The 11348-nt window shown below is 49.5% G+C and overlaps 1 protein-coding gene across 2 annotated transcripts; it reads left to right on the top strand.

Moving 5' to 3' along the window:
• The first annotated feature begins 307 nt into the window (after positions 1-307).
• Positions 308-8132, top strand: IL1F10 (interleukin 1 family member 10). Of its 2 annotated transcripts, XM_032352734.1 has the most exons (8): positions 308-431; positions 535-589; positions 1107-1193; positions 3814-4068; positions 4549-4569; positions 6639-6724; positions 7016-7143; positions 7434-8132. In XM_032352734.1, the coding sequence occupies exons 5-8, from the start codon at positions 4553-4555 to the stop codon at positions 7644-7646; spliced, it is 444 nt and encodes a 147-aa protein (XP_032208625.1). In that variant the 5' UTR covers positions 308-431; positions 535-589; positions 1107-1193; positions 3814-4068; positions 4549-4552; the 3' UTR covers positions 7647-8132. The 2 variants fall into 2 exon arrangements, with proteins under 2 accessions (XP_032208625.1, XP_032208624.1); XM_032352733.1 differs by lacking the exon at positions 3814-4068 and having other exon boundaries at positions 4510-4569.
• The last annotated feature ends 3216 nt before the right edge of the window (positions 8133-11348 follow it).

Here is an 11348-nt window from a genome sequence, read left to right as displayed (position 1 = left end):
TTATCTTCTTAAGTATTTATGACTTAGCTCCCCAGCTGGACTGTAAAGCTTCCTAACAACAGGGACCATGCAATGCACATCTTTGTCACCCAGCAGTGAAAATGCTCAGTAAATGCTCATTGACTGTCTGACAAAATACCCCATGCGTTGGTCCTTTCCATAGAGAGATAAGAGATTGGGAGGGGGTGAAGAATGATTGTTGGCCTTAGGAAACAGAAATTGGGTCCCCTTCCCTGCCTATCTTTTCTTACCTTTCACTCTTGCAACCTCTGTAATGTGGATCAACCTCTCCTACTTTCTTACCAGGCCCTTTGTGGAACTAAGAGTAAAAAGTACAGTAAGGCAGAGAGTCTCTAGAGGGCACAGTGTCAAGCTTCTCCACCCCTTATGAGTAGACGGATGGACAGATGGACGGATGGTTGGACAGACAGGTGAGTGGATGGATGCACTGAGGTAAGAGATGTTGATTAGGGGCTTGAGTATTCTCTTTACTCCTGCCCTGCTCACACTGTATCATGTGTCTTACTCCTCCAGGGCAGATGATGGCTGCTCAGTCCCAGGATGGATCTAAGGTCAATGTCTTCTGTAGGTGGGTTTCCTTAAATGTTCTATCTCATCAACCTGGTAACAGCTAATAGGACTTGTTGAAAAGCAGAGAATTCTCTACCCTTTTTTCAAACAAGGCCATATTCTCAGTGCCATCAGTCCCCTCTCTTTTGTTGTCTCGCTGGCCACAGCCTGGCTTAAAACACCAGAAGTTGCTCTGTCCTTGGGCCCCTTATACACATCCCCCTCTTGCCACTTCTACCTCTCTAAGCCTAGGATGTAGCCTCATGGGAGCACCAACGGGAAGGTGATATGAAGCCATCTGACCCCAAGCCTGTTTATCTGGCTATTGAAGCCACCAATAACAGTGTCAATGACAGTAGCTATGAGCAGGGGCCCAGTGACTGGCTTTTGCCAGGGCTTTATGGGTGACTCTCTCCCCCTTCAACAAACACTCATTAATGCTCCCACCTCCTTATTATCCATACTGTGCTAAAGACATTGTGAAATCCCTAGGCTCTTCTTTCCCATCCTGAAGCTAATTATAACGATTGCTGCAGGCCTGACCCACCCTGACCAGACAGTATAAACTCAGGGCAGATGCCCTGGAGAAATCACTCGGACGTCCCAGGGACCCAGGATTTCAGGTCAGTGGTTGATAGGCAGTATTCAATCTCTCCTTCTCGTTTTCCTTCTCCTTTCTATCAATATCTCTGGTTCACCCCCTCTCTTAACTCCTCCTGGCAAGCTTTCTAGATAACAAGGTATCACCTCCACAGAACACTGTGGGATGCTAAATAAGTCTGGGAGCACATAGAAAGAATGCGAGAGAAGGCATAGATTAAGCCAAGTCAGGACTTTTGAACATTTAGAGCCATAGATTTTAGAAAGTAATTTCAGAAGAAATCAGCCAGGCCAATGGTATTCAATAGTGTGTGATGAGGCTTGGCATTCATTATGTATACCCTGGTGCCAGCTTTAGGGTCAATGACAGTGTTAGCATGGGTCTGGTGTCACCCTCATTCTTTGATTCAGCAAAAACAAGTCCCTTTTATCCATTTTCCTTTCATTAGGTTTCTATGTAAATTTTCATTGTGAAACTTAGTTTTGAAAAATACTGATCTTACTCAGCATCTCATCCTAGTGATGACTATTTGGAGGTCCAGGGACTAAAGAGGACTTTCAAAGGCAGCAGGGCCAGTTGGTAGCAGAGCTAGGTCTAGAACCCAATCTTGCCTTTGAATTCTTCTGTGTGCATTTCTATGGCCCACTTGTAGGCAGATATTTGTGTCAGGTTGGTTGGAGCTCCACGCCACACTTCATGGATCAAGATATTGTTAACTTTTATAAGGGAAACAAATGCTTATATATAGAACAATACACCATACAGAGAAATTTAATAGGAGTTCAGAGTAGGAGTTGCAAGGATACAGGAAAGATACATTAAACTCTGAGTTATGGAATCATAGATCATTTGATCTGGAAAGAATCTTAGTAACCACAGATTTTAATTCCATGATCTTATAGAGGCTGATTTTGAGAATTGAAGTTGAGGTGACATGACCTTGTATGTCTGAGCTTACTCTGACCTGATAATTAATTTGGCAGAGCTAGAGACTCAACCTGTTGATAAATGATACCATATCCAGTGGCTCTAATGCCAAAAGACCTGAATTGTTGGCAAGGACAGGGGATGGCTTTTGAGGGAGGGAAATCAAAGACAACTCTAAGCATGCCCACTGGGAAGATAAGAAAGAAGGCATGTGCCTGGAGGGGTGGTTTGGTGTCCACGAGATATACTCATACAAGTGTGTCAGGGCCAGATGATGATGAAATGGGCAGTCACTGTAGACTATGGAGCTGGGTGGGAATGTTGTGAAAGCAATACCTAGAACACAGGTCCAGTGCCTCCCAGAGGTCAGGCTGGATTGAAGGTAGAAAAGCCAGGAATACAGGCACAGGTACAATGGCTATTAAGAAGACAAAGTTACATTTCAGGGACATGTGGGTGGTGCAGTTGGTTAAACATGCAATTCTTGATTTCAGCTCAGGTCCTGATTTCATGGTGGTGGGATTGAACCCTGCCTCAGGCTCCATGCTCAGCATGAGTCTGCTTGAGATTCTCTGTTTCTCTTCCTCTGCCCCTCTCACTCATGCTCGTGCTCTCTCTCTCTCTTTCTCAAAAATAAATAAATCTTAAAAAAAGAAGACAAAATTATATTTTAAAGACTAATTTATCGAACTTGCTGGTTAATCAGACATAGAGTAAGGAGAAGGGGAGGATGAATAGGCTGGGAGGAGGAGAAGACTGATTTGACTTCTGATCTATTTGGTTGGGTGGGATGGCAAGAAGTCCAAAGGGAGGTGTCCTATGGACTGTTGGAGACAAAGAAGCATGTTCAGTCGGGGCTTGGGAGGCTTTAGAACAAGGTGATCACTGCAGCTGTGGCAGTGGATAAATGGCAACTCCATGGGGGTATGACTGAGAAGTGCTTAGAACTTAGACTTGTGACTTCCAGCCTTAGGGACACTGCCAAATGGAAGGGAGAATCTACAGGGACCTGAGAAGGGGAAAATGGAAGTGTGAAGGAGTCAGTCAATGTCAAGATCTCTGAGGAGGCAGAAGCCAAATACAAGAAGAATCAAAACAGTCTTTAGATTTAGTTCCAGAGAATTTAATATTGGCCTTGGAGAGAGCACTGTCCACATAGAAAATGTGTAGAAGAACAAGGTGGGGGTGTGATGGAGAAAGCCCAGTACTGCTTGGGTGGTGGTCTTTGACTCAGGACAGGTGGACTGATGAAGTCTGAGACAGCCAGAGATGGTATCCAGGGAGGACAATAGGCCAGAGTCCAGGGAAAGTTCACTTGGGGGCACTAGGGAAGGGAAAGCTTAGGGGAAGGAGGGTGTGGTGCACTGGCCGGGACCATGACAGATTCTCAGCCCTGGGACCTCAGGCTCTCTGATGGACTAGAAGCTGGCTTCTCACTCCAATTCACTTCATCGCAGTCTAGCCAGAACCCAGGAAGGGGGTGCCTGATATGACAGTCTTTGGGAGAAATACAGGGATTTGGGGTTGGGCCAGGACAGGAGGCTTCTGGGGCCCCTGGAGATTTAGCTGGATTGGACCTGCCCTAAATTCCTGCCCACTCCTTATGTTCACACTGACCAGGAGTAAGAATCATCCTCCCCACTAAGGGCCCTTGGCACTGTATCTGTCCATACCAGAACTTGGCATAGTTGCTAGCCTGCCCATTATTTTTGCAGCTATAACCAAAGGAGCACCAGTAGTTTGGCTGAGAGAGAGCACGACAAAGTGTGCTTGCACTGAGGCCACACAGCTGGTGACCTGGCTGGGCTGAGGATCATCTATATAGTACTTTGCTACTCAAAGTGTGGCCAGGGACCAGCGGTGTTCATATCACTTGGTTGCATGTTTGAAATGCAGTCTCAGGTTCCAGCCCAGACCTTGGGAACCAGAACTGGCAGGTGATTTATATGTTTCCTGGAGAGTGAGAAAAACCGAGATGGTGTACTAGTTCCCCAACCTAGCTGGTCGTGGAGTCACTTCAAGCCCTGGTGAATCAGAACCTTCATGTGACTCTAGGGCCTGGCTGGGCAGTGGGACAGGGTTTGAGCTCAGCTCATCCTCATACTGGGAGACTGGCGCACAGCCAACCTCAGTCTCAGCCCCTGAAAGTACTCCTGTCTAAACTCTTTGGAGAACCTGTTCTCTAGTTTTCCCAAGCTAGCACTATGATGGCCCCAAAGGAGAGTGAAGTAGAGCTGCCTGGAGCTTGCTGGGCTGGGGAGACCATGGAAGATTCTGGCAAGCCAGTTATAGATAAGCAGTCTAGAGAGATTTTTCTACCCTGTGATTTGGTGGTTTGGGGGTTCCCCAGGAGGTCTGCCCCCCAGCTCTCCCCACCCTTCTCTGATAGCCCTTCTCTCCTTCCCCCTCAGCAAGGACAAGTCGCCCACAACCACAGGAATGTGCTCCCTCCCCATGGCAAGATACTACATGTAAGTCTTCCTGGAGTTCTCACTTTCTGAACCAGGGGTCTGGGGATGATGTGGGAAGACAGAAAGAAGGCTGAGGGGAGAGAGGCAGCTCCTTCTCATCGAGAAATCTCAAGTGTCCCATAATTAAGCTTAATCATCACCATCATAACAATAGCTCTCTTCCCTGACCATGGATGCCAGCCTTTCTGCTACCTTGCCTCCCTCCTGAGTAACCTACAAGGAGGGCATGACTGAGTCCATTCATATTTGGAAACTGAAGCTCAAAGGGGTTAAATAAATTACCGCATGTCACACAGAGGCAAGACTCACCCTCTGTGCTGCTCTGTCCTTTCCCTAAGGGCTCAGAGCCAATTTTGAATCTCAGTGATGGCATCTTTATAGGTTGGCCTCTGTGGCCTTTCCTCCCTATCTGCACTCCCAATTCCCTTTTACCTCATTTGACATTTGAGACTTTCCTTACAGGTTACACTTTATTGCCTGTGATTTTTCACTATAAACTGCCTCCAGCCCTTTGAGGAACGAGATGAGACATAAGGCGAATAAAACAGGACTGACTTCTAGGCCGCATTTCCTCAGCTCCTCCATGGGCCTGCCCTGTCCTAGACACAAGAGGGCCAGTCAGGGCCTCTAGAAATTACAACGTGCCTGAGAGGACAAAACATGTGTGCACGGAGCACCCACATAACAAGACAGACGTCAGCCTTTTGGGGTATCTCACTTGGGTTCTGGTCTCCAAAGAGAATGTTGCCCGCAGATGAATTTCCCCCAAGCCCTGGTTGTCCAGGTTGGAGAGGGAAGGCTGGCTAGCAAGCCCAAGGTCTTTCCAGATCTTTCTTTTTATTATACCAGGGAACCTAGGGTTCACATACATACAGTCCTTAGCTAAGGGTAGTATAATTAGCTGTTATTGGGAGAGAAAAATCTCCTGGAGGCGATGGCATTGGCCCCAAGTTTCTGCCCTTGGGAGATCGGGAGGGCTCCCCAGGTCCTGAGAGCAGCTGACAGACATTTTGAAACCAGCCAAGCCACTGAGCTAATAACCTGCGTGACTTTGATGTTGCACACACTCTCCATGGTTTCCTCCCTGCTCCCAGCACGTATTTACCCTCCCAGGCTGATCGTTGGAACCACCGCCAACCCCAAATGACTGTAATCACGCCCTGCTCCGGCTCTTCACCCACCTCCTAAACTTGGCACCGATAATGCAGGGCCGCCCCAGAACACACCTCACATGGAATGGGGTGGGGGCACGTTGGCACCCCTGCTGTCACATAGGATATACTTTTTTCCTGATTTGTGGATTTTGTTCTATAGAAAAGCCTTTAAAATATTTGAAAAGCCTTTAAAATATTTAAAATATTTGAATATTTTTTTCAAGATTTTATTCATTTATTTATGTTTTACTTATTTATTTATTTATTTTAGAGCACGTAAGCGCAAAAGGAAGGGGCAAAAGGAGAGGGAGAGAGGAGCTCAGGCAGACTCCGTGCTGAGCACAGAGCCTGATGTGGGGCTTGATCTCATGACTCTGAGATCAAGACCAGAGCCGAAATCATGCGTTGGACGCTTTGCCGACGGAGGCGCCCAGGTGCCCCACAAACCACACTTTATTATACATTCAAGTAATCCTCTTTGCTGAAGAAAATGAAACATTTTGTGAAACTGGGTGAGGCCCAGAAAAACTGGGATAAGGCTCACTCTATCCTAGAGACGTCTGAGCCTCACTAGGAAATTTCTCAGGAAGGGCACGTAAAGGGAGTAGCATAATCAGAAAAACTCTGCCCATCAGTGAGAAGGTACTAGATTTCCTCACTGCCCCAGGGGCCCTGACCAAAGCCAGCGCTGGTAAATGGAGCCTCTGAGAATCACAAGTTCCAGAAGACCTTCCCTTGCCTTAAGGCTGACCTGGTTTCACTCGCTCTTGGGTGGGGTCATGCACCTACTTCTCACTTGTAGGAGATGAACACCTGAGTGCTCTGTGTGGTATGCCAGAGCATGGAGGTGGGGAAGACTTTGGGGCTTGGCGGTGCCTGAGGGAGCAGGCCATCAGCGCCACTGTCTTGTTACAGAATTAAGGATGCGGATCAGAAGGCTCTATACTTAAGAGGCGACCAGCTCCTGGTGGGAGATCCCAGTGCGGACAATTGCTGTGCAGGTGAGCATGTGGGGTCCCCCTCCCCTCAGACACACCCATGCACCACCTGCTGTCAGCTTTCCCCTTCCCTCCTGCCTCTGGGGACAGTAAGAAGAGGCAGGGAGCAGCTGAGGACCTCTCCTTCTGAGGGTGTCATGACCATTGCAAGGGTCCCAGTCTGCCCAGCAGCCTCCATGCAGGGGCCAGGCCAGGTATCCCTGGCGTAGCTCTTGTCTGCCCGGGCTTAGCTCACTGAGAGCTTGCCATCTTGGTCCTTTATCTCCTGGCTCTCTTCTCTCTCTTTCCTCCCAGAGAAGATCTGCATACTTCCCAACAGAGGCCTGGACCGCACCAAAGTCCCCATCTTCCTGGGGATCCAGGGAGGCCGTCGCTGCCTAGCCTGTGTGGAGACAGGAGAGGGGCCTACCCTGCAGCTGGAGGTGAGAAACCACGCTGTGTTCTGGGGGGCCCTGTGGACATGGCTGGGCTTCCAGGGTGCTCTGGCCTCTCAGCACCCATTTGTGGACTCCCAGCCAGATCCACACCTGCCTCCCCTTCCCTCTGCACCTAATGCCAAGACCCCTGCCCTCCAGAACCTGCTGGAGGCACTGCCCTGGGTACAGATCCTCCCTTTAAAGTCCCTCATTGCCGCCCCCCCCCCCCAGCGGGCTTCTAGGACTGATATCTCAACCAGTGGCCTCATCCTGCAGTAGCCCCCTTGCCCCCACAGGATGTGAACATCGAGGACCTGTACAAGGGTGGTGAAGAGGCCACACGCTTCACCTTCTTCCAGAGAAGCTTGGGCTCAGCCTTCAGGCTTGAGGCCGCTGCCTGGCCTGGCTGGTTTCTCTGTGGCCCAGCTGAGCCCCAGCAGCCAGTACAACTTGTCAAGGAGAGTGAGCCACTGGCCCGCACTGAGTTCTACTTTGAACAGAGTCGGTAGGGAGGCAGGAGGCTGAGTTCCAGGCTGATCCCCCAAAGCAACCTCCTCCTGCTCAGGATCTGTGTGGTAGGCAGAATAACACCCCCAAAGATGTCCACATCCTAACCCTCAGAATCTGTGAATGCTTTACCTCACAAGGCAAAAGGACTTGGCAAACGTGATTAAGGTAAGGGTCTTGAGATGGGGAGACCATCCTGGATTATCCCAGTGGGCCCAGTGTAACCACAAGGGACCTCACGAGAGTGAGACAGGAGGATGAGAGCCAGAGACTAGAAAATGCTATGCTGCTAATTTCAAATGTAGTGAATGGGGGCTACCAGCCAGTGAATGCTGGTGGTTTCCAGAAGCTGGAAAAGGCAAGGGAAAGGATTCTTCCCTAGAGCTTCTAGGAGAAACAATTGAATTTTAGTCCAGTGAAACCCATTTCAGACATCGGACCTCCAGAACTGTAAAATAATAAATGTGTGTTGCTTTAAGCCACCAAATTTGTGGTAATTTGTTACGACAGCAGTAGGAAATTAGTATGAGGCCTTAGTAGGCTCCTGTGAACAGTGTTTAATGAAAGGTGCATGGGTCACTCGGTGTGTACTTGGAAGGCTGCCCACAGCTTCTCCTGTAGCCCATCTGCTCCAGAGCTTCTAGAAATAGCCAGAAGCTGCAGGAAGAACCCAGCTCTCCCCCACCCATCCATGCATGGAAAACATCTCGGGCTGCTCACAATTGTAGTTTTAGTTCAAATCTTGTGATTTGCCAATCAGATATTTCACAGTGAATATGTCATTCAGCCGACTGACCCATGCCACTGGTTGTCTGCTAGTGGACGTGTGAGGAGCAGTGAGGGAGAGATGGCGAGTTTGTCCTGGGTGTGTTGAGTTTAAGGCTGTGGTGAAACTGATGGGCTCAGGTCAGGTGACTTGTCCCAGCCAGTGATACAGGGCTGGAACTCGGCTGAGAGTTTGTGAATAAGACTGACACTCGTCCTGGGAGCCTGGATCCCTCTCCATTTCACAGACAATCTGGGGTCAGGAGCAGGCTAGGGCAGAGAGCCCATGATGTCAGTGCTCAGAGCAGTGGGCTGCCAGCCCACTTCCTCCTTTGTGGGACTACTCTGCGTCCATTCAACATGCACCAGGGGCCAGGCCGTTCAAGGACAGATTGTCTTCACCCTCAGAACCAGCCTGCAAGGGAAGCATTTGTACCCATTTGACAGATGAGGACACTGAACTAGAAGGGGTGAAATAACTTGGGAAGGTCGCATGAGCTGTACATGATGGAACTCAAGGTCATCCTGGCCCATCTGACCGCAATATCATTCCACACATTTTTTTTAATTAATTTTTTATTTTTTATAAACATATATTTTTATCCCCAGGGGTACAGGTCTGTGAATCACCAGGTTTACACACTTCACAGCACTCACCAAAGCACATACCCTCCCCAATGTCCATAATCCCACCCCCTTCTCCCAAACCCCCTCCCCCCAGCTTATTCTGGGAGTTGGGGACAGGCTGGCAAATAAGAACAAGCTTCCGTGGAGGTGATCGTTGAGCGGGAGAAACACTAAACAGGCAACCAATCAAAGAAGAAAACAAGAGCAGTTTACATGATAGAGCGTGGGCGGAGTAGGTATGGAATGACTTGGGAGAAGGTGGTCAGGGGAGGTGACTCTTTATGGGGAGCTGACGTCTGAGCTGAGGCTGAAGGACAGGAGTGAGCGGGTCTGGGAGTGACGAGGCAGAGGAATAGCAAGCCTGCAGGCTCTGAGACCGAAGGGGCTTGGTGTGTCCAAACAGCAGTGGGAGGCCAGGGGTATTGGAGCCTGGAGAATAAGGGAGGGGGTTAGGAGGTGAGCAAGACCAGCAGGGGCTGGGCCATGGGGGCCTTAAAGGCAAAGTGAGGGCTTCAGTTTATCTTTATGTGTGAAGAGAAGCTACGGGAAGGGTTTTAGCAGAGGAGACACATGCTGGCCTGACTCCTTTAGTAAGTGTAGGTACTTATCCTGCCTCCCCATGGCCTGCATATGCCCTGATTCCTTTGTCACCTGGCTTTCGGGTCATACCTGTGTGTTTATGTGTTGAAGCGACTCTGTGCTTTTGGAGGGCATGTTCTGTTCAGTTTCAGGTCACCAGTACCCAGAGTAGCTGCTGGAACACCAAAGGTGCTGAAGAGGTAGAGTCTCAAATGGATTAGCGGATGATCACTCGGGTCTTGCCGATCATTCAGGATTATGCAGTGTAAGGAGAGCCATGGTAGCAAGGTGGATGGTCCCCATTGTGGGACAGAGGCAGAGCTGGCAGAGAGGGCTGGACAGAGCTTCAAAAGCGAAAGGGCACTTAGTCTGGGCCTCAAGGAAAGAGTAGTTTCCCAGGCAGAGAGTGTGGGCCTGGACGTTTCTAGGCAGAGGGAATGACTTGGGAGGGCATGATGGAGAAGAGCTCCTAGCACCTTGGGGATGTGAGGAGGCATCACGTGCTGGGACTCAGGGCTTGTGGTTGAGGAGTTGTTGAAAATGGAGATGGGAAGTTAGGTGGGGCCTGACTAGGAATGCCCTGCGAGGGAGGTTACCTTTATCCAGGAGACCTGGAGGAGTCATCTAAGTATTTCAAGCAGGACCTGGATTTTAAGCCTGGGCCTCTGAGGTCAACATTGGACCAACCCAGCTGCTGCGAGGACCTCACCCATTTTCCTCTTCACTCCCCCTCTCATCCCACCTGCCCTCTGTTTGGTAATGCCCTGGGATCGGCTTTGGTGCTTTGGTTCCAAGGTTTACTTAGCCCTGTTGCCTCCTCTTGCCTGCTCATCTCCATCACTCATGGGAATTCAACTTGATCCAAGTTGGTGCAGGGCCTGTGGCTGGGAGGAAGACTGGGTCCGTCTGGGTGGTCATGAGCACGGTTCACAAGAGAAAAAAAAAAAAATCCTTTTTGAACATCTAATATGTGCCAGTCCTATGTTAGTGCTTGTGAGATGAAGAGGACACGGGAGATTTAGGAGACACAGTACCTACCCTTTAAAGGTACAGATAGTGTAGTGTGGGGAAACTGGGCGTCAGGAATAACAGCTGACCCATATTGACTGCTGTCTGCAGAATGACTGGAAGACACTTCAAACAGCACTCAGGGAGGCTTGGACTGAAATTCTGCAGGCTTCTGTTCCAAATAATGGTGGGAAGTTCTGATGCTGGGATTTAAGAGAGGGAAATGAAAGTAACTTCTAACATACACAGCTCAGAGCTGCCAGGAATGTTCTTCCTCCACCTCCCAAGACTTGTTTTTTAAATTCCTCCTCCTCCCTGGCGACCGCACCAAAGGTTTCATTCCGAAACCAGCCAATCAGAACTGTGACTGTGTAAATTTCTGGGAGAGGCACTCTTTAGGTCTCATTCACTATGTACAACTGGTAGTTGGGAGCCAGAGATCAGTAAACAAGTGATTGGGAGACAGTGTCATAACCTCTTATTCAGGCAGCATCAGGGAGCCGGGCTGGCGGGGAGGGCAAGCGGTCCCATCCAAGGGGGTCAGGTCCCAACTCAAGGGGGTTTAGAGGCAGTGAGGCGTGCATGGGGGCCAGCCAAGTGAGGGACACGGGGAACTCTGGGAGCAGGTCAAGACATTTCAGGCAGAAGAGGCAGCCACATGGCTGCAGGAAGTCCTGAGTGTGGCTGTGTGTGTGTGTGTGCGTGTTAGTGTCCATGTGTATGTG

This window comes from Mustela erminea, chromosome 7, assembly GCF_009829155.1.
Source record: "Mustela erminea isolate mMusErm1 chromosome 7, mMusErm1.Pri, whole genome shotgun sequence".
Taxonomy (NCBI): Eukaryota; Metazoa; Chordata; class Mammalia; order Carnivora; family Mustelidae; genus Mustela; species Mustela erminea.
The sequence above is the reverse complement of the archived record's forward strand: the minus strand, read 5'-3'. Positions and strand labels throughout refer to the sequence as shown.